The sequence below is a fragment of the Copadichromis virginalis genome, linkage group LG13 (genome assembly GCF_057382275.1).
Source record: "Copadichromis virginalis isolate Kocher_CV1m ecotype Utaka linkage group LG13, C_Virginalis_male_GT1.1, whole genome shotgun sequence".
NCBI lineage: Eukaryota > Metazoa > Chordata > Actinopteri > Cichliformes > Cichlidae > Copadichromis > Copadichromis virginalis.
Window position 1 is genome coordinate 8865537 of NC_140630.1, and position 23449 is coordinate 8888985.

The 23449-nt window shown below is 41.1% G+C and overlaps 1 protein-coding gene across 2 annotated transcripts in view; it reads left to right on the top strand.

Annotated features, from left to right (window-relative positions):
• Positions 1 to 23449, top strand: part of meis1b (Meis homeobox 1 b) — a 77206-nt gene that overhangs the window by 39588 nt on the left and 14169 nt on the right. For both annotated transcript variants that reach the window (XM_085477140.1, XM_085477139.1), the window contains exon 9: positions 14004 to 14080. In XM_085477140.1, the coding sequence (XP_085333266.1) occupies positions 14004 to 14080 (77 nt within the window). The remainder of the gene's footprint in view (positions 1 to 14003; positions 14081 to 23449) is intronic.

Here is a 23449-nt window from a genome sequence, read left to right on the forward strand (position 1 = left end):
GCTAAACTGAAGTAGGTGTGTGTGTGTGTGTGTGTGTGTGTGTGTGTGTGTGTGTAAAAAGAAAGGGCAGAGGGTTTTGGTATTTTTAGTGTTCATATTGGTATATTCACAGAGTGGGACACACACTCTCACACACATTATCGCTAACGCCCTCTCATTCTGGCTCTCCTCCCCTCCTATTTGTACACAGATGCAGTGTAACGAGGGGCAGCCATGATCGCAGCTCATAAAAGAAGCCAACCCGCAAACCCTCAATGAGCTGCCTTTCTCCCCCTCCTCCTTTCTCCTCTTAAAATGTGTAAAATGCAGAGAGAGAGCGCGTATAAAAAAATCCAACTTGAAGGCATAATCCGCCGTTAATACAATTAGAGTCCAATTTAACCACTTGCGTACGCAGATGTAGCTTAGCTTGGGGAGCGCTGCCCCCCCACCTCCTTGGAAATGCTTTTTTACCCTCAACACAGCAGCATGCAGTGGGGGTTTGAGCAGAAACAGGTGTGAAAAGCGATATAATTCATTTCTGTGCTGGCAGAGGAGGCCAGGAGCCTTGCTGTCGTGGGCCCTGGGTGGTGGAGTAATCTAGACTGGGTGTGCAGAATGGGAGGCGAGTGAGAGGAGTGGATGGATACATGGATGGCTAGCTACACTACTCATTAGAAGCAAGATAATTTCCTCCTCGTCTCAATCGCAACTCCTCGTTCGGGTTGCGATTGAACCAAACAACAGGGCAGAGTTGTGCATAACCAACATTTAGAATTAATATTTAAATTCACAGCGCTCTGTAAACTAAACACTTTGCAGTTCCTGAACTTCTCACCTAAGAGAACACAAACCAGATACTCAAAGCCTCATCTAAACAACAGAAGGCAAGGGAGGGAAAAGCGTTTGAGGTCAGAGTTCGCCCTTGCCTCAGATGCCATTATTCTTCGTCTGTTTATTGCTGGAGCCTGAATATGTCAGCACCCTGGTTACCCGCTGCAGCCCTGACCCACCGCAGCAGCCCATTGCTGGGATGGTATTTTTTTCCTTCTAGTTCAGTCATACTTCATACTTTTTATACCGTTATAGTGATAAGAAAATGCAGAATAGCAAGAAATACAGTATGACGAAGGTACACCTTTGAATTAAATTCAGGAAACCGACACTGACATGGACTTTTTCATATTTATGGTTATGGGGGTCTCATGATTATCATTACACTTGTTTGTCTTAGTTATATCTTGCACAACTTAAGCTTCTCATGAAAAATAATTTCAATTAACCATTGAAGCCACCAAGACGCCTTGTTAATGGTTTTGAAAAGACATCAGGAAGCAAGCTAAAAAGGAAGACATCAGCTGACTTTTTATGTGTTTTCATTCATTTATTCATAAACTACAACAAAGGCATGATGTCCATCTTGATACTATAAAGTAATATAGTGGCCTATGTGGCCTGGTGTCTCCGATTAGGTCTTAATTCAATCTTAGCGGCAGTCAGAATCTTAGGCGCCACTGCATTGGGATTTCAAAGAGGTCCTAAGAGACGACAGACAGATGGACAGATCTGCCAAAGGCCTGGCGTGACACTGTGACGAGACAGGGTAGCAGAGGAAAACAAGAGAACAAGTTAGGCTTATTCTCAGCGGTTTTATTCAGTTTCAGATACTCTATCTCTGGGAATGGAATTGGCTTTGGGCTGTGTGTTTGTGTGTGCATTTGTCTGCGAGGACCTATGTTTGTGTAAATGTGGGTGTGTGATTGCGCTGGTGTGTGTTTGTACGAGGGCATTTGGAAGCAATGACTTGTCCGTACCAATCCAAGAGTGGTTGGTGTCAAAGAGGGAGGCAGCTGAGTCAACCTGCCTACCCCCACTACACATTCACACACACATGCACACACATACTGTGCCCCAACCCCCACATTACCCCACACCTTGTAATGAAAACATCATCAATTATCCCTCTTGACAGGCCCCAGGGACCAAAGGCAGACAGCTCTCTTTTGGGGCTTCTCTTTGTGGACTGACCCTTACAGACAAATAGATTTGTTGCACACAACACTTACACTTTGCGACCATTTCAGGAAGGACACGTCAGAATTTTAGATGTTTATTTATTTATCTGTTTATCTGTTTTATTAAAAGGTGATAGGCTAATGATATGACCCATCTTTGCCAAGTAGATAGTGGGTTTTGGGAGCTGGAAATAGCGAGACCAGTCCATCTGGTGGAGGTGCAGGGGGGCAGGAGGTGTGAGTATGTGTGTTATGTGGGAGGCTAGGGAGGGTGTTGTGTGGGAGCGAGGTGGGGGTAGTGGTATGGCTAGGGCAAAGGAAAGGCATCAGTCCTGACATGGACTCCTGAAAGGCCATCTGTGTCATGATTGATGGATGGATGAGCAGATGAACAGATGGATACAGTATCTATCAAAAAGACTGACACATGGTTCATCTTGGCAGCTTGAAACATATATATACTAAAATATCATCCATTTCCACATGAATTTTACCATCACTAATAGCAATAATCCTATGCTGGGATGCATTCTTTGAAGGTTCAGAAAATCAGATCTCCACATAGGTTCAATCTTGGCAGCATATCTTTCATTCTTTACATTTGAGTGGGTCATGTTTTCTCACATATAATGTCATAAACCTGTTACAAATCAAAATACAGTTTGCATTTATATCACAGAAGCGTGACCCTTTTGCTGAGAAGTGATATAGGAATATAGGAAAGAATCCAGTTAGACAATCCTTCTTTTTAAAAATTGTCATCTAAGGATATTCACATTATTCCCATACTCTAAGCAGGCTGAAGAATTTTTTTGGAAATACTTATATGAACTAGGACCTGCCTTGGGTCAAAGTCCATTTACATTTCTGACAATACTTTAGGTGTACCTTTCCTCCCATTTTCTCCCAACTGCTTCTTGTATCGTTTTACTCCTCTATTTAAAAGCCCTCAAGGGCAGTTAACTTTTAATTCATGTCACCTTTGATCTTTTCTAAAATGTCTGCCATAGATCTAGACCAAAACCACGCTTATGTGTGTGCGTGTGTTGATCTGGCGTCAGTCAAGGGGCGGGTCAGTGTGTTTCCTTGAGAACGTGAGAACTTTACAGACCCTCAAGGTCGGTCAGTAGCAGTGAAGGAGATCACGAGCCTCAGAGCCCCAGCGTGGCTGCAGGACTAAATGCACACACATGCACGCAAACACGCACAGAATCATCTGCTTAAACTGTTCCAGCTTCTTTTTTAGTTTAGCATTAGATTAGATTTTTTTGGAGGGGAAATTCAAAAATGTTTATAAGTTGCAATTAAAGCTTTTTATCCTATATATAGAAACTCATTCTCACTGAACAACATATCAGTGGGTGTTTTTCAGTGTATTAAAATGCAATATTTATGTCAATGACATTAAATATCAAGTTTAATTGAATATTTAATTTGAGCCTTTATACATCATTACTGTTATTACTATCTACCATCTGTTCTTTTCTTTTGGCTAAACCTTCTGCTTTTTTTTTCTCCTCCCTCCAACTCTCATATAATTTCATAGTTGGGAAACTATGAAACAGTTCAGTGTGTGGTTTCATTGTTGCATGTCACGATGATTGATGGCTTCATACTGAACCTGTGCTTCACGCTAGTTCTTTTTTTCATTATCACCTGCATGTGAAGAGTGTTTGTGTGTGTGCTGGGTGGATACAGGCCCAGTAACTCAGATATGTGAAACCATTCTTGGTTTGGTACCCACTAATCAGTTTACAGTGATCTGTAAATCCAGAGAAGAGGTTCGCTCTCAGCTCTAAGTCGCACACAGACACACTCAAGTTGCACACTCTTTTACATAGGACCACATCCATGACGTCAGTAGCTGGGTAGGGTGTGGAGTTCCCCACCATCACTGTGGTATTTATTGGAGAGTGAGTGGCAAGTTGACATATGGAAGAGTCAGGGAAAAATATTGTCATAAATCTGTGGTTAACTTGATGAAATGCTTCTATCCATTGCTTTGCAAGAGATTAGCAAAGCTATCCTCTCATGCACTCTCTAAGCAAATGCATAACCTCCGAGTGGCTTTTTTGTTTAAAACTCCTCAAATGAGACTTTTGGCAGAAAAATGTTCACCGCCCTTCAAGTAACTGAGTTTAGCATAGGCTCTGTGTAGCATGATTTTGTCTAGCCAGTGATATATTAACTCTGCTAAGTGTGAAATCACATTAGCGCTAGCTGTTAGCCATTATCCATTAGGCTGTGTTTGGTGATCCAGAGGATTGTGGGATATTTTCTGGCTGGAGTCAGCAGCTCAATACCTTTTACTTACAGCAACTGCTGCAGCTTGCCCTAGATACATTTGGTGTGGATGTGCGTGTGTGTGTGCGCGCGCACGCCTGTGTGTGATTGCATATGCAGTTGTGCAATTATTTGTATCTGTCAGCCTCATGTCTCTTTTGTAAATGCCGAGTGAATGTGTGCATGCCTTTGTGTCTCATTCCATGCGTGTGCTCGATAGACGTTGTGGCTTTGCCATTGTGGTAATCAGTTTGCGCGTTGGCTGAACTAATTTATCAATTCAGTTCCTCCCACTTGTATTCTCTCCCATGCGTGAACCCTCTCTCTTTCCCCCACACTCTGTGTCCCTTTCTGACAAAACACTTCTTTCTGAAAAACCATAAGGGTTTCCTATCTTTTATGCATGCCTTCTGCCTCCCTGACTTCTCCCTCCTTCTCCTCCTTTCTTCACTCCCTTTTTACTTCCTTTTTTTTCTATAATGTACAGCTGTGTTTCCTTACATTTTAATGGTCTTGAACCCCGATGTCATGGAAATATTGGTGCTCTTGTGCTGTTTCAAAGGGGAAATGGCACAAGAGCACAGGGGAGAGAACCATGATTTATAGATGAGATCTGGTGATATCCTAATCACTTGTCTCATAATCCTGTGATAAAGGTTTTTTTTTTTCATATTTTTACATTGGGGAGAAAAATAACCCCTGTCAGGATTATGATCCATTAGCGGCAGGTGGCATGGATAGTATGGCTATAGGTTGGTAGTGTACTATTGACCAGCTGATCCAGGGTGCCTCAATCAGGTGTGTGTTGTACGCTCATCTGTGACGCACACACCCACACAAACAAGCATGCATGTGTACGTTTATGTGTATTTGTGTGTCCATTGGAGTGAGGGAAATCATAGCTAGTGAACCAGGTGGTGAATGCAGACAGGCAATAACTCATGGTAGAGGAGTCGAGCAGAGCTGAGGGCTGGCAGAGAAGATGTGTTGGGAAAACCTATACCAATGCACATACCCTGTCATTTTTCTCACTTTTCCACTGACTTGTCTTTCTTTTACGTCTTCTCCAAACATATTTGTAACACAGAGTAAGATCCTCATGTATTTCTGTACTCTTGTCTTTAAAGTCATCCTTTTATTTATAGGCAGCATATTTCACACTATATTTGCCGGCTTTCTTCTCTAATTGCTCATTTCACTCTTTCCGAGGCTGTCTATATTGTTAGCAGAACGTGGACAGGACTGAGGATGCTGCTCACTTGTTTGTTACGACAGATTAAGTCATTGATTTGCAAAAGCGGTGCACTGATGGTGAAGGCCCTCTGCTGCTGAAGATGTGGAGGTAGAGAGAGATGAATGAAGCAGAAGGAGGAAATTGGGGAGGGGGGAGGAGGCATTTCACAAAGGAGAAAGAGAAGACAGAAAAGATGGGAGCTAATTGTAAAGGGAAAAGTTAAATGAAGGTGGGAGAAAAGAAGGTAGAAACAGAGGCAGCCCCAGATAGTTAAGGAAAAAGCTAAATATAGAACAGAGGGATGGAGGGGGCGGTGACGGGTGAAAAGGATAGGAAACTAGAGGGACTCGGAGAGGAAGGAGAGAGGGGTGTAGGTGCACTCTGAATGACAGAGATGTCAGAGGGAGAAAGAGGAGGTGAATGTGAAAGCTTCATCTTATAATAACAGTGGCTGTAACCTTCCTCTATCTGCTACCTGCTTTAAAGAGCATAAGGGAGCAATTGTGAAATACCTTTACCTAGTTTCAGTATTCCCCCCAATCCAGGTTCTTTTCACCCCCCTAGGGGCCAGTGGTGAGTTTCTAATTAAAACGTTGGGGGCAAAAGGGTAATTATGATAATAACATAATAATATCGCCGGGGTTATTAGAATGTGCCGTGGTCCCCAAATTGCTTCCTCTGAGAGATCAGATTTCAGTTGCATTACGTAAAGTCAAATTTCCTTGAAAGTCAGGTGAAATGAAATGTATTCCCCCATGGTCGAAGTGCAATCTGAGAATCTGATTCCCTCTTGTATGTCATGGACATGAGTCTAAAAAAAGCTTTACAGTTTCTCACCACAATGACATGTCTCTGTTCTCCTCTTACCTTCATCCTTAGTCTATACTGAGGGTTTATGTGTTTAGAAAGTCTACGTTTTAGTGCAGTAGTTTTTGTTTTCTTTCTTTGAACTCACCAGTAATAGCTCATAGTTTCTTACAGCCCTGTGTAAAAACTTCCATGTATTGTAGTTGCGTATAACAAGAGAACATTTGTTTGCAAGCTTAGAGATCAGTGCTAGAATGGTAGCTCCGAGCACTGTAGCTTGGAGCTAGCATGCTTGTGCTCCAAGGGGCATCCCACTGGTTTCTCTCAGCTTTCTATGGTACCTTACTAGGATGATGCTTTTTTGGATCCCTGTTACTCCCTATTTACACACCCCCTCATTCCCAGGCAGCCCTGAGGCAGCCCACCTCCAGCTGTGGCTGCCGTTCTCTGCACTGCTTGGTGCAAGTGCCGATTGCTTTGGAGTGCCTCCCCTCGCTCAAATAGGCGGTAATTACGGGCTTAAAGAGGTTTAGTGGTCCAGCAAACTACATAATCACCCCTTGAATTAGCCTCAGCTCATCAGCCTCAGTCCAACGAGCAGTGCTTACCACTAGCATTAGCTAGCATGCTGCACTCCCTTCTCTTTATTGCACAGAGGGAAGCACAGCAGCAGGTGTTGTGCAACATCCGGCCCCCTTAATAAATTTAGCCTTCCCTGTGCTGGAATAGGGAGGACTAATGAAGCACGCCTTCATAGTGAAAACAACCAGAAAGTACACACACACACACACACACACACACACGATTCTTTCCATCAGCACCAACAGACCTCACCCTTTATATTATACGTATATATGGCACTTTCTAAAGACTTGTCATGTACCTACATGCTATAAGCTTAAGTCTACACATACATTAGAGACACACCCTACTGTACACAGCACACAGTTGTTGTAGGTTTTTAACACCCAGTTATATTGCAACACAGTGGCTGCTGTCCTGCATTGTGCCCTGAGAGTGATGGATGATTCTAATCATCAATTATCATTCTGTGGAAGCTGGCAATGCTGTACATTGTCTAATCCACTTTGTACCGGAGCTTTAATGACATACTTTTCACCCTTTGCGTCACCAGCTAACTAGATTTATCTCATTCCCATAGGCAAGAGCGCTGTGAGATTTCCCTAAATCAACAAAAGCTGTTTTTTGAGAGGGCAATGCTCATTAATGAATAAAAAACCCAAGAACATCTGCTTTTCCACATTTCTTTTTCATCCCGAAAAGAGATGGAGAGATTTGATGACAAAAACAGTTTGAAAGGGGGTTTCTTTGCAATTTATGGTGCATATATCGAGACCCCCCCCCCCCCCCCCCCCCCAAAAAAAAAAAAAACAGAAAAAAAGGTTTATGAATTATTCATACAAGCTTTGAGCTAGTTTACTGAAGACCAGTATGATAAAAAAGGCTGTTCCTGCTTTTTTTGGGTAGCGCTAAGAAGGGGACATTTAATTTTGCACAGGCTTTTCAGACAGAAGAGACTCTGCATCTCTCATCTCGTAGTTGGTTCATTTTGAGTTTCTCAAAAGATCTGTTTTTGCACTGTTTAGTTATTTTGCGTCGGAGCAGCCTGAATCAGAGGAAATTAGGTTAGGGGTGCTTTGTTTTTCTTCTGTTGTTGTTTTGTTCACTCTCACTCCCTTTTCTTTTTTTCTTTAATCCCCCCTTTCTCCCAGAGCCAGCTTTGTTGCTGGGTCCCTGCTCCCTAATGAAGTCAAAGGGATGTCAGTCGATGCCACCTACACAGAAAGGAATTTGAAATGGCGTAGCTCTCACAGCACAGCATGAACACACACACACACACACACACACACACACACACACACACACACACACACACACACACACACACACACACACACAAACAGTGTAGATGAAACTTTGACTCTATGAGCAAAAAAAAAATTATAAAATAAAATAAAACTGAGAAATTGGAAGCTTGCTGTATGAGATAGAACAGGCTTACAGTTTGGAACGCTTGTTTTAAAGTCTGCTCGTGCGCAGGGTTCAGGGTATTTGTTGTTAGCATAACAATGTGCTCGGCTCTCCAAATATTTAAGGTAATCTCATGCTCGTCTGTCAGGAGCAAGGCCACACTTCCAGTAAACCCTATGTTTTAGAGTGTGCATGTGTGCATACATGTTTGTGGAAGACAGTTTGGTTTGATACAGTGATGCCCTTCTAGCCAAAAAGGCCTCCGGATTAGCCGTCAGGCATTCCTGATAGGCAGCTCGGTTTCCACAGAGATTTGACCTGGGAACAGTGAGGGGAAGAGATCTGGCCAAGTCAAGGCTGTTTACTTTTTACCTTAAGTGGTACATGCAAGTCGGTTACCGTCCATTATTTTGTTGGTGTTTAACCTGCTTGGTTTCAGGTCAGGAGAGTTATGCTACTTTCACAAGCCTGCTTACAAATATTTCCAAGGGTATCTTGTTGGTTACAGTGGTACACTAGGGGAAAGTGTTGCATATTACCAATTTGTTTACTGTTATCATTGCATTTTCTAACATCTTTGTGCCTTGTGGCCTTCTGCAACCATCTGGTGTTAAAATAAGCTAACTGAAAATACCACTGACCCATGTCTGTTATCCACAGATTGTGCAGTGTCATGGCCTCTTTTTTGAGGGGACGTCACATGGCTGTGACAACATATGATTTTCCTCTCTCCTCTTCCTCTCTCCATCCTGTTTCATGGTTGCAGTTTTATAAAGCTAATGTGGCGTGTCAAGCCTTTTTAATGGGAAGCGCAGAGGCTTGGGAAGTGTAGCTTTAAATAGAAATATATGCAATGATAACACCCTAATGCAAATGGCTAAAGAAGAAACACAGAGAAGTGTGGCTACAGTGAAACTGGTTATAAAAGTGTAATCACACATGTTTAGTAAAGATGCTGATTTTAAGCTATATATAGAAAATGGAAACAATTGTAGACAAATTTCCATCAAATTTCCATCAAAAGTAAAACAAGGAAAGAAAATGTTTTTATACAGAAGAGGAAAAGGCAGCGAGACAGAGATAATAACAAAGAATTGTTTTTGTTGAGGAGGCAAGATAAAGAGAGAAGAACAACAGCACGATAAAGACATTTTTAAAATGTTCCACCTTTCATGGTCATATAGTGCTTCCCCAGCAAAAGAGACTACTTTTTCCTTTTGCCCATTTATTACTACCAACACATTCAGGTGAGACTTGCACGGCACAAAACAAGAATTGGGGAGCTGTGACCTTTTAGGAATTCTGTTCTTTTTTTTGTGTCAAAGTTTATCAGAATTTTTACTCCAGCAGATGAGATCAAGAGACACTTTGTGCTGTAAAGGTCAAAAGTTCAGTCATCATGAAGGGAACTAGGGAATGACACCAAGCAAATGCTTGTTCCCATATACTAAGCTACCATAACTTAATGTTTCTTATAACTAAATAAACATGCGGGACATGAAATCAGACTTTTACCAGGGTAGCTAGTGTGAAGCTTAGGTCGGGTAACTTTAAAAATGTTAGTCTTTAACAGAACAACTTTTCATCCCTTTCATAATATCTTAAGTAATTTATTATGGCTACTTTAAGTCACTTTTAGATCCGTGGAGTTTTTCTATTCGAGTCCTCACGAAATTAAAATTTTACTTCAGTGGTATGTGTTCAGAGCCTTATTACCAGCTCAAACTGATGATACTTTATTTCAAGTGTTTTTTTTAAAAATTATTTAATATATTTTTACAAATCTGGAAAAAGTAATATAATTCCTATTTTGTTGTATGTTTAATTGTTAACTGTAGCAGTTCACTTTTTTTTTCTACCGTCATGCCTAGAATAGTTTTCTCTTGGGTTATGGTTGGAACGGGGGAGTAAAAAGGGGGCCTACAGAATATTCATGCTCTTATCTCTTTTTTAAACCCTGGGGCTCCAGATATCCATTTCCATGTCTCCTCTCCTGCCTCCCCCTTCCCTCTTCCTCTTTCTTTCTTCTATCTAACCCGCTCTTGTTCTTGTCTGAGGAGGTCAGAGAGGAAGACGGTCAGACAGGGAGGGGATGTTACTGATGCTCTGTTACTCACCCCCACACACAGATCTGCACGCAAAGATACATACACACACCATATTCAGACCATGCACAGCTAAACTTACTTGTAAACCATGCAAGCTCAGTGGCTCGAATAAGAACAAGGAAACATATTCAATTCTGTGCACATATTAACTTGCAGGGCAAAGCAAAGTAAAATCTTTGACTCTATCGGACAAACAAAATGTACAACGGAAATGTACACCCATACTCTTACATACTCAGATTGATAAGACATGAAGAAGAGAAGGAAGCAAAAACGCACACCCCTCCTGGCACCCACATGCTCAGAGCCCAGTGGAGAGCAGGGTGGAAATTCTCATGAAAGGAGCTGTATATTTGGAGAAGACATATCATTAAGATAGGCGGAGGAAAGAGGGAAGGGAGGGAAGGATGCGCAGAAACTTTCCATCTGCTCTTTTAAAGAACATGTTATTGCTTTTCTCACTAAAGGCCTCTCTCTCTCTTTCTCTCTCTCTCTCAACCCGCTGAACCTGAGCCAAAGGCCGTTAAGACACCAGAATCGCTCACAGACAATATTAAAACTGGCCGACTTGTTGCTCAGCAAGAAACTAAATCACAGTGTTTTGACAGATAGGAGCTAATTTGGAGGTTTAGGGAAAAAAGGAGGAGAAAAACAGTTTTAATGTTCTGGCTTCATGGCTATCTCTTCCTCTAAACTCTTAAATTAAGTGAGGACTTTTTTGTATGTGAAAACTTGTAAAGGAGTTTGCTTATGTAAAGTAGAAGTCTCAGTGCTCACATACTGAAGTTCTAGTGATTGTCCTGGAAGTTGTGTTATCAGCATAATATGCGTTTAACTGTAAACAATAAAAATACTCTTTTTTTTTTTTTTTAATTGACACTGAATAAATGAATAAATTACGTTATTTCTGACTGATTTCTTTTAACCATTTCTTTATATATTTAATTTAATTATTGTATAAAAATTAAAAGAACCTCAACCTTATGCTTATGTTTATTCTTAAGTAAATGTACTTATTACATTCTACCACTAGCAGGATTTGTGTCAAATGAAATGCTGTAAGAACATTTTTCTTCCAGTACTGTAGGCTGAGACCGAGATAGTCACACACACTGTCTGTTTGTGTATTTTATTTATGCATCTGTCTGTGTAAGTGCGTATCTGTGCTGGTAAGCTAGAAGGAAGGGAAACATTGAAACAGGGTGTATTTGTGCTGTATTGTGGCCTCTGGCATGGCTGCATCCCCCTGATATCACGAGGCAGACACTCCACAGATCTGTGACAAGCAGAATAGACACATTGATCTTTTCATGTTCAATCATCTTTTTTGTTGCAAAGAGAGACATGTTTTTCACATGATTAGCTGAGATTAAAATGTCAGAAGTGTATGTGTAGATATGATATATAAAGCAATGCATCAGGGCATCGGATGACACAAGCCGTAAGAATAATGTTTTCTCACTTTCACCCACAGAGGAAGGCAAGTGCTGCCTCAGATTTTCTGCAGTTATTTTCCTTTGGTTTTTATCTGATTGGGCAAAAATATGGAGGCAACTTGCACGCACACTGAAACAGCACTGTGTGTATATGTGTGTGCATATGTATGGGCAGTTCACATGCATATATGCACACTAACACACACACGTACAGGCGAACAAAAATGGTTGTAAAAAAAGAACTGGACACAAATTTGGCCAGAGGCGACAAGCAATTATAACTTTGTGCATGAAATTAGCCTCCTTGTGTTCCCATTCCCTGCAACCAATCACATGGACAAGGGAAGACTGGGAAAAAATCTGTCTCCCCTCGCTGTGCCGGGTGGTTCCAGCATTAAACACAATCCTGTTCATTATGCACTGAAAAAGCTTTAATGAAAAAATGAAAAAGCTGGCGCCGCACTAATTTTGCACATCTGATTGACTAACAAGGAGACATACCCTTGATAGATGTACTGCAAATATCATACAGCAGCCATATGTGTGGTGCCTGTTTTTGAACACAATAACTTGGGATTTTTATCGAAGCACATGTTAGCGCTGCGAGTAACTCTAAGCTCGACTCGGCCTATTTTTAAGAGAGCAAATTAACCTAAAAATATTTGAATTTGTTCTTTAAAGTCAGTAGCATAAGATTTTCTAAGTTTTTAGACAGTCATTGTTAAATACTACTACTTAATCATTGAAAAGCAGTGCTCTAAAATAGTGCTGACTGGATCATTAAGCCAGATTATCCTTATGCTGTTTAGTTTTTGATGTATCCCTTCTGTAAATGTATACACAGCTTTTGGATTATAGATAGTCCTCCAGTTTGTGCTAGCCTTTCAACAATCTATTCTCTCCATCGCTCCCTTTCCCCTCCCTCCTCTTCTCCTCTGTTACGGCCTGCCTATGCCGTACTGCACAGTCCATGTCTTGTCTGAGTCATGAACAGCACATTGTACTCCATGAACAAGGCTCCGTGCAACTGTGATACCCCCTACTCCAATATAAATCAACACACTCCCCAAGTTCGCATTTATCCCATTTATTCATTCTATATATTTAAACAGGTGGCTCAAATTTAACTGTTCTCAGCTGGCTTCTTGATAGGAGGGGTCACAGTCACTGGTTTATATTTAAACATTGACTTTAGAAGTCACTTCGGGCTTTTCGTGTCCATGATGCATTCGTTAGTCTTCAGATGAATAAAAAATCATTCAGATTCCAATTTGGATCCTCGAATAAGGAGGAAGGATCTTTTATCTTTTACCTGTTAATATTATTGTTGCACAAATGAGTGAAAAAGGGATGTCTTCTAAAATCAAGGTGATGCAGTTTGATTAAAACATATTAAGAGTTACGAAAAATGAAAGTTTATTGGGTGTATGCGTATAACTTCTTCGCCCTCCACCCGATATAAGACTCGACACAGCATTGAATGATATGTTTTGGTGGCATTCTTTAATTTTGGGGATAGGGATCATATTGTGCAGTTAAGCCATAGAAATAATTGCAACAAAAAGACAAACTTAACAGAGTCATGTTATTGTACACACTGTAATAAGGATAAAAGAAACCAGCAGCAATAAAGACGCGAGTTTTACATCCTCTTGTCTCTATTCCATCGGCTTAATGTTACATATTCCCCACTCTCTGATTACATATGCAGCGGGGTGAAAGGGGGGCCATTGACGCGAATATATTTGTGTAAGAGGCTGCCTAATTACTAGAGCTGGTTCTCCACTTCACTTAACTTTCTAATTGGCTTGCCTTTTTGGCTGCCATTAATTACAAGATTTCATATTCCATTAATGATCGGAGGGGGTGGCACATTAATGTGCACACACTCAGATGTACTTACAGTATACATAGACATACACACAGGCACATACTGACACCTATGCACCAATGAGCATGAGCACACATCTCATTTTCTAGGTCTCATTACAGCGCATGGTTTTGTATGTGCGACTGTGTATGTGCAACCTGTGCCCTGCAACATCTCTTTCCCTGCTAAAAGACACATCAAAGCCCTTTTAAAAACACAAGAAGCTTCATTAAACAATTTGTGGTCAGCCTTTTCTCAAAGTGTCTCTGTCTCCTGCAGCATCCCTACCCATCGGAAGAACAGAAGAAACAGCTGGCGCAGGACACAGGACTCACGATCCTACAAGTGAACAACTGGTAAGTCATTTCAGAGTTTACATGCAGTCGATTTCAGGAGTTTGACCCCCCAGGCTATCCCAGTTCTTGATGATTAGAATTAATGCCTCCACTCCACCTCTATTTTCATCACGCACACGCACACACCATTTACTGAATCATCCTCACCTAGATCAATCCATCTAAAGAGATATGGCCTGGAGTGATTTTCCAAACCAACAGCCTAACTCGGCCCAAACATGAGAATCCATGTTAATTAAGAATCAAACTACTATCTGAAAACATCCAATAAAATCATCCAAGATGCACAACTTATAAAAGAATGATTACTGCTCTGAGACTAATTATAGGGTTTTACTTTGGTTGTCTTATTTTGGGGTTTGCGGCTTTTTGTAGGCTTACCTTTAACTGTGATTAGCATTTGTTTTAAACACTTGGAGAACATCATTTAACATTCATCTGCTCTTTGTAAATTTTTAAAACATACATTTATTCAGTTTATACACTCTGTTATCCTGAATTTTCCTCTTTTTTTCTTTTGCAAATTATCCTGAAGTCTGTAGTACTGCATATTATTTGAAAAGTAAAATATGAACAGGAAACACTGTATATTCTGATTTGGATTAAAAAAAAATCCTCTAAGAAGCTTAGTTACCTTTGTCTTAACAACTCAGTTCAGTCCAATACAAATGTATCTGTGTAGCTCCAAATCCCAACAATGGTCACCTTAAGGTGCTTTATATACTAAGGTATGGATCCAACAATATTAGACAGAAAATACCAGAGACCAGACAAACTCTCTTTTAACATGAAGGTGAGGAGTAAAAGAAAAGGGGGAAAAGAGTCCAAAGAGACAAAGATAAAGCACAAACTATGGAAGAGAGTAGATAAAGGTTAATGATCCAATAGTGGCATATAAATGCATCAAGAGTGAAAATAAGGGAGTGGAGAAGATGGGAAGTCCCCAGCAGCCCAAACCCGCATCAGCATACTAAGGCATGGGCAGGGTCACCTGCTCCAGCCCTGTGATTAAAAAGGGAAAATTTTAAGGCCTGTCTTCTGAATTTAAACTGGGAGCTGATTCTATGGGAGAACAGCGTGATAGCCAAAGGAACTGCATCCAATTACTTTTGCAAACTCTGGGAACCAAAAGCCTGCAGTCAGAGTACAAAGTGAACGAAAGTCAGTCAGAGAACAAAATGACCATATATTATTGTTATTATTTAGTACTTATTTTTTAACAAGGCATTTGAAGATGTCCTTGTTAGCAAGGAGCCTAGCATATTAGCGGACAGGCTGATTGCTAACTAGCCTCTGCAAATTACTGCTCTGTAAGTGCCAACTGGCCTGTTAATTGGGCATGGACTGAGCCATAAAATAAGGTTGCTAAGTATCCATTTTAACCTTAGGTAATACTGTAAAAGGTAAAAGGAGGCCCTGTGTCCTTTTGCGGCTAGTCTTATCAGAGAGATGGCTATCAGCACATGCTTAGTGTTATTAGCCATGTCTAATTAAAGGGGCTCAAGTCTGGGTAACCAAGGCAGGGCCCTTGCAGAGGGTTTTTGATCTAAGCAGCCCTTAAAATAATCCTTGAAAGTATCAGTGAGTTTGCTTGGTAGGAGCATGAAAGTGGAGACTGCAGAAAAAGCAAAGAGGAGGAGTGAGAGTTGAAGAGGCAGACAGTGAAAAATAGATGAAGAGAAGGAGAAAGGGAGAAGGGAAGAAAAGGAGATGAGACATGATAACTCCCCATTACCAGTGGCCTAATGATGTTAACATTATTCCCAGCCATTGTTTAATCTGAGACCTCAGAGACAGACAGACGTTAGATTAGGGTATGATGTATCAGTCTTTGGAGAATTCATTTTATACCAGGCCAAAAACAATACACACACATACTGGTGAAAAAAGGTCTCCGGACCAGGGGGAATCCTAGAGGTTATCAGATCACGTGACCCCTCTGAAATCCATGGGGATCAATCCTTACAGCTGAGATAAAGCCAAACTCTGTCTGCACACACGCCTGTGTCTGTGTGTGAGTCACAGACAGTCACATGAACAGTAGCTTGGTCACTTAATACTGACTGTCTGTTCTCAATCTGTTTGTTATATTTATTGGTAGGGGAATAGCAACACACCCCGAAGGTGTGTATGCATGTGTATTTGTGCAATACCAACACACACTGTGTAAATCGTAGGAGGTTAATCTTGGTTTGTAGAAGATGTGTGTGTCTGTGTGTGTGTTTAAAAGAGAGGGACCGGGGGTGGTTAATCTAAGGGGTATTAGCTGTTAAACCCTCCATGCTGGGATCCCGCTGCCCCCTCACATTTTGTTGTATACGTGCGTGTGTATGTGTGTACACGCTTGTCCACAGGCATATTTCCATGCATGGTTCGGTTGTTTGAGCAAGCGAGCAGTACAGTGTGGCATGGAAGGGCGATCAAGGAAAACAATAAAGTGAAAACATGGAGTGACAAAGAGATAAAGACAAAGAAACTGACCAAAAAAAGAGAGAAGAGAAAAGGAGGATAAGCAGAAATGGAAGAGGGGGAAAAAGATGATAGAAACAAACGAAAGAAAGACAATGACAGAGTAATAGAGAGCGAGGGGTTACGTTAGGGGAACTGCCATTTCACAGTCATGTTGTTGTGCTGGTTGGGAAGCCCCGTCATTGGGTGTCTCCATAGCAACCCCCAGTGATGTTACCTCCTGACCTACTGATTTAGTGAAGTCAATTTTCCTAGATGTGATTCTGTTTGTCAGTGCTTTGGAAAACCGTACTCACAGACATATATACAAATGAGTACACAAACGCGCTTCACATCTCGTGTGTTCGCTTGCAAAATGGGTGCAAAAGAAGACTTCCGAAAGTATAAAACACCTAGTGGGAGTGTGTTTCACAGTCACATGCAGGCCATGGGCAATGAATTCATGTTAAACAGCTCAGGATGTACCGGGGTCATCCATGATCCGTGCTTATTGTCCCAACAGGGGATGACTTAACAACTGACAAAGAAAAACTCTTGTCAGAACATTAAGAACACACACTCTTCCTTTCTTCCCCTGCATCAACATAGACACATACAATCTCTTTATTGTACTGTACAATGTGTGTTACCTCACATATATTGCATAATCGCACACTGCAATATAACCATATACTCTCCCTCTGTCTCCCGCACCATAGATGTGTTAACACACATGTTGGTGTGCATTATTGATGAGTGAGCACGCGGTAGGGCTCAGCAGATTAAATAAAAATGCTAAAGGCCGGCAAGGGGCGCAGATCACTCATGAATTATTGGCAGAAATACGCTGCACCAGGGAATCTCAATTTGAATGGCAAAAGTGTGCGTGTGTGTGTGGCAATACATGTTCACATTTACAAAGCAGAATCATATACAGAGAATTTAAGAATATTCTATAGCAAACGGAAATTTCTCACGCCCTCTGGCATAAACGAGTAACAGAATGATGTACATTAAAACATAAGTGCAAAGTCTCCCATAGACTTTATAGAGCAGTATAGTATGTCACAAAGAGCACTCACCCATGTGAATGCTTATGACGTTAAAAGTTCATTAACAAACCTGTACTGTAAATTCTAAAGAATAAATCAACCACAAAGAAAGTATTTTTTTTTATAGTTTTTAGTAGTTTATAGTATGCATTATGTTGTGTTGTTTAAAAAAACAAAGTAAATTTAATCTGTTTTTTGTTCCTGTATTATTTTAGTCTTCTAATAATTTTGGGCTACAAAAAGTTTTTGCTTTTTATCTCATCTTATTTCACTGAGCTGTAAAACTTAGACACAAACTGCTGCCACCTCACAGGCCTGGTGTTGCATGACAAAAGCAAACAGCGTGACAGAAAAGATACAATCTGTGTGCAAAATCAAACAAATCTTTCAGGCTTTTATTTGCATTGCAATTATGATACTGAAAAAAAAATGCAAAGGATCTCCAAAAGGAGAAGTTCTTTTGTTCCTTCGAGTGCATGTACTTTAGGAACACAAGCGCATATGTTCCACTAAGTGAGAGCTGGATTACACTGTCCAAACTGTTTGGTTATGTTTTTCAGAGGCATGTCAACAAAACAAAAGCAATCCTGGGATGGAGCAATAGGGGGAAAGAATTCTCATGTCTCAAGGAGACGAATTCATAACTGACCTCTCCTCAGCATGCGATATAAAAATAGCTGTATCAGTTGATTGGTAAAGAAAGAAGTCGAGGAATAATTCGATTTAGATCTGCCGATAGACCCGTGTTTATATCTGTCGGCAACCATAGTATGGACATGTTCTTTCACAATACAACCTTTTACCTGCTCGAACAATTACATCATTCTGGACTGAGCCAGGAGCTAAAAGCTCCATGCGTAACATATAAAATGTCTTTTTTTTTCTCTCTCTCTCAATCTCTCTACTCTCTGTTTCTCTGGATACAGTCAGTATCTCTGTGCTAAGTTCTCCTAACGCTCCAGTGATGTAAAAATCGATGGCGAGGTCATCAGGTTTCCCTTGTTGGCTGCCCCTCCCCTTCCTGCCTGCAATTTAATAATACCCCTTTAAAGGCAGTGTTTAAGCCCCGCCGAGCAATTGTTTTGTCAATAAGACCTCCTTTTACGAACGTCTTAAAAGCATGCACAGAGTGAGAGTGAGGGAGAGAGAATGAGAAAGAGAGGTAGTATTTAAAAGGGCAGAGTGGACGGACGTTCGGGCTACTTAGGAAAGGGGGGCATGGCACATACATATGCTGCTTATCGGGTTTCTGAAAGCACAGGCAGGGGGAACATAGAGGAAGAGGTGAAAGAAGGGAAGGGGAGCAAGTAAGGGAGGACAGATAAGTGGAGCAAGGTGAGAGGAAAAACATGCAAAGAAGAATGACAAGAAGCACTTGCTGTTTATAATTTTTACCTAATAAATTGGTTAATTCAACTTAGGTTGAAGATCTAATTTTGTTTTTGGTTTGTTTTCGAGTTACAGTAATGTTGCTCTGGAACTGAGATGTGGTTAGACCACAAAAAACGTTATTGGAAGAACAAGAATGTCAGGTTAGGTGGTGTGAAGGCCTCTGAAGCATATGAAGGAAAATCTAGGTTTAAATCTTACCTCCTCTATTTGCCATGCATATTTCCTGCTCAATAAGGCATTCATATTGTGTGTCCAGTCTGTTTTGTCACTACTTAAAGTAGTTAAAAATGTCATTAATGCATCTGGCAAACGTTGTCATCAAATACACAAATACATACACAAACACACACGAAAGGACTCACTTTGAAGGAAATGTTTTAATATCTGGAAGAGTTGATTACTAAAAAAGATCCACCTATTGCAAGAATAATAAACTGTGTTAAACAGTTGAAATAATGAGAGCAGATGACAACATGTTTCAGTGTTCTGCAAGCTGACAGGCTTAAGAGAGAGATGCTAGAACTTGTTCACAGAAAGTCTTCTGAGGTGTGTGTTTGTGTGTTTTGGAATTAGCAGGCCAAGTTTCAGTCTATGCCCCGAAGCTCGTTTCGTACACTGCAGCTGTGTCAAGTTGCTTCAGCCTGAAACTCCTTGACATTACAGGAACCTCCCCCCCCCCAAAAGACACACACGCACTTGCACACTTTTCACTAGATGTGACCTCAGCCTAAGTTTTCAACACTGAGGAAAAATGTGAAAATAATTTCAAGAACAATATTTTCTTCCCTTGGTTTGAAGTCTGTTGCTAACAATAGTTCCATACAGGAAACTTTAGCCTGTGCAGACACAACCCTGTCTTTACTGTATTATGTCAACAAAAGTGTGTGCAGACACACGCGCGTGTGTGTCTGCACACTCAAATAGGTGTCCATGTGCAATGACTGACTACAAATAACACCATTTCTCCTCACCCCTACTGCCCTCTTTCTTCCCCTCACTTTCTCTATTTCTCTTACATCACAGCACGCTGCCCTAGGCCAAACCTGCATTTCCCTTCATTCGCCCCTCTCCCTTTCTTTTTTTTACTCTCTTCCTCTTTTTATCCCCACTCCTCTCTCTTGCTTTTTAAACCTCCTTTTGTTGTAGAGGAGGGGGTAGTCCAAAACATGAAAGGCGGCGCAATGTGAATGCCCGGGATCTGTGTTGAAGCACACATGGTCGCTGTCGTACTCGCCACCATTAGTCAGTTGTTGTTGTTCTCACGCTAATGTTTTCTGATGTTGATCAAACACTACTGTGAAGTGAACCAGCAGGACGGCGATCAAGTGCTGCGAGCCAAAGTTAAATATCGAGGAAAATAGGACAGCTTCTCCCACAATTAACAGACAGAGGACTGACAGTGATTTTATGCAATTAAAATATGTGACGGTTCCATGTAGGGGATTTGTTGACAAAGCATAAAATGAGAATGTTTCTGCCGGCACTGACACACGTGGCAGTTGCCAGCCAGTGTTGGTGAGATGAACTGGATCGGACACCCGTGTTTAATGATTATTACAGTAGTGGTAAAATGTTCTAGCAACTGGATTTTTTTTTTAATTAAATCCTGAAATTGTATATGCATTTACTAAAGTAGGTAAGCTGACATTAAAAAGGTAAATTGAAATGTCAATATGTAAATTTTAAAAATGCATTAGAAGCTGTCATGTCAAAATATTGCTCCTTTTCTTTACTTTCACTCCTTCTTTTGTATTTGCTGACTGTAGATGTCTGCTGCTTCTGCTAGTTTCTGGGCACTCAGAGGGATCCCCATAGCGATAGCCGCTGTGAGCCAGCGGGTGGAAGTGACACGCGCAGAGACAGGATATGACACGGGCAGTATGGGGGGATTTAGGTCAACCACTGTGTGTTTGCAACAGTCCCCACTGCAAGCCCTGTCAGCAATACTGTCTCTGTGTGACACGGTGGTCATCTCTCTCTGACTGAGATTTTTGTGTGTTTGTGTGTGCATGTTAAGTTGATGTGTTTGTGTACACGGGGAAGAAAAACACACACTGTATTTGTTTTTTTTTAAAGCAAATACATATGCAACCTTGCCCATGAAACCTTCATAAACACAGAAAAGTGGAGTGCTGCTAACAGACAGTTGCACATTCACAAAGAGCAACACGCAGAGACTCACACACACACACACACACACACACACACACACACACATAAACACATTTCGATCTAAGCCCAAAGGCTAAAGGACACATGCTCTGTCCACTGGTGTTTGCGGAGTGGGCAGTGTGCAGGACAGCCATGTTGTTTCTGGGTAAAGCCAGGCTTCAAGCCATACCCTCTCTTTGGCATTGATGGATGACTGGCTCACTGAGTCCAAGACTGTCTGAATGTGTGTGAAGGGAAGCAGGAACAGAGATAAAGAGAGGGACTGGGGTCACGTGTGACAGCTGCAGACTCCCTTTTAATTTCTTTTCTCTGTCTTTGTCTTGTTTTTTTGTCTTCTGGTATTGTGAGCACTTTTTTTCTTTATCCTGTTTCTCCCACCCTCTGTTTAGATTTTGCTTTTTGGCAAGTCCTATATAGAAGTCGACAGGAATTGCAAAGCCAGCAAAGTCAGAGCCAGTGAGTTCATGTATGTTTTTCAAGTGGCCAACATTTCCTCCATATACGTCTGAGAGGCACCTGGTTGTCATGGACACACACACACATAACACACTAAACACACACAGCGCTCCTCTCCAGTTTGTGTGTGAATGGTTACCCGTCCTGTTGCTCCACTCTGTAAAACCAGCTTTAGTGCTAGATTCATGGCTCTCTTAATGGACACTGGGCTCTTGGGGATGAGAGCAACAGGGAGTGTGTGTATGTGTGCGTGTATCCTTACATGCTTGTATTTTATGTGTGTGCCGTAATGGGGATTAAGTGACCCCGTGGTTGTTCTCAGTCTAAAGCTCCTTTTAAATTTCACACTGTTTTCTTAAGTTTTCCTCCATATGCGGCGCTGGATCCTGCTAATCCACCTCGTGTTATTAGGGGCTATATTTGCAGACCTGCATTTACTTAATGTGTATGTTTTTCAGTGGGTGTGCCTGTAAATAGCTGTGCATGCATTTGGAGACTGGCTCCTGGTAAATACTTATGTTAAGCTAAATTGAAATACAGGCCTCATAATTAATAACAAGAAAGCTACAGACAAACAATCTGATCACATTACTCCTGCATGACCTTACTTCAACCCTACTTGTAGGCTGTTTTCTATATTGTTTTTATATCTCCATGTTCATCGTAGTGTCACAGCTAACCCCAAGGTTAACACATCTTCTCTACAGACCCAGTGCGTAGGGCCTTTAGAGACAGTGTAATATAATCATTACACTGTCTCTAAAGAAGAAAACATTGGCCCCCACAACAAGCAACGCAGGTCTCGAAACTCAAAAAACACCTTTTGCTTTCCAAATGTAAGGAACATTAGAAAGCTAATATTAGCTATTTGTTTGCAAACTGCTGTAGTTAGGTGGTTGCAATGTTTTAGCTTTTCAGAGTTCTCTGAATGATGCACAATCCACTACAATACCAGACGCATGCTGTTTTAGCTTAACTTAAAGAAATAGAGTAGCCTAATAGTGACCTATGGATATTTGAATAATCAGTGACAAAATGCTTGCTGCACATGTAGCATACTGAGTGACAGCATCCCAGAGTTTTGCCCCTCTGCTTGGCTCACATTGTCTTAGCAGCATTATTCAGTTTGGACACCTGTGCATTTTTGTTTGTGGGTCTCTCATCTTGTTAGTAGTTCATGCCACCACACGGAGGTGCTTTGACTGTGTTTTCTGAAGGGTCTGCATTAACATTTCTGCTCACCAGCAGTGATGTGCCTCTGTTGTTTTCCTCTTCAGTTTGGACATTTAAATGAAATACACATGTCGTCATCTGGCTGCAGGTTGTCATAGGTATATTTTGCTGGTTGATCTGTCTGAGCAGCATTAGGAAAAATGGTGCAAATAAGACAACGGTGCTTTGAACTGGCAAGTGGGCACATGCAGGGCAAGTATTGCTATGCATTAACTGTTTGTACTCATGTGAGTGTTTGTACTTGCTGAAAGCTGCGTAGACAATTAAGACAAATCCAGTCATTTTGCACAATATAAGGCTTACACATAGATAGTTGCAGTAGCCTTTTTTCCTTTTGGCACAGTCTAGAGCTTAGCTCAAAACCATACTTCCCAAGATAAACTGCACCAGTCCTGGTTCCCTGCAAGTGGTCTCAGATGCAGCTGAGATGACTGCAAGACTGATGGGATAAGAGAGAAAACAACATGATGATCCTAAATGCATCACTGCTTTGTGAATATGTCTCTATTCCTACAAGGAAACATTATTTTAAGGCATCACAAGTACAAAAATAATATAATTGTAATTATTAAATAGTTTTGGGTTTTTTTACCTTTTTTTTTCTGCAAATTTTTAA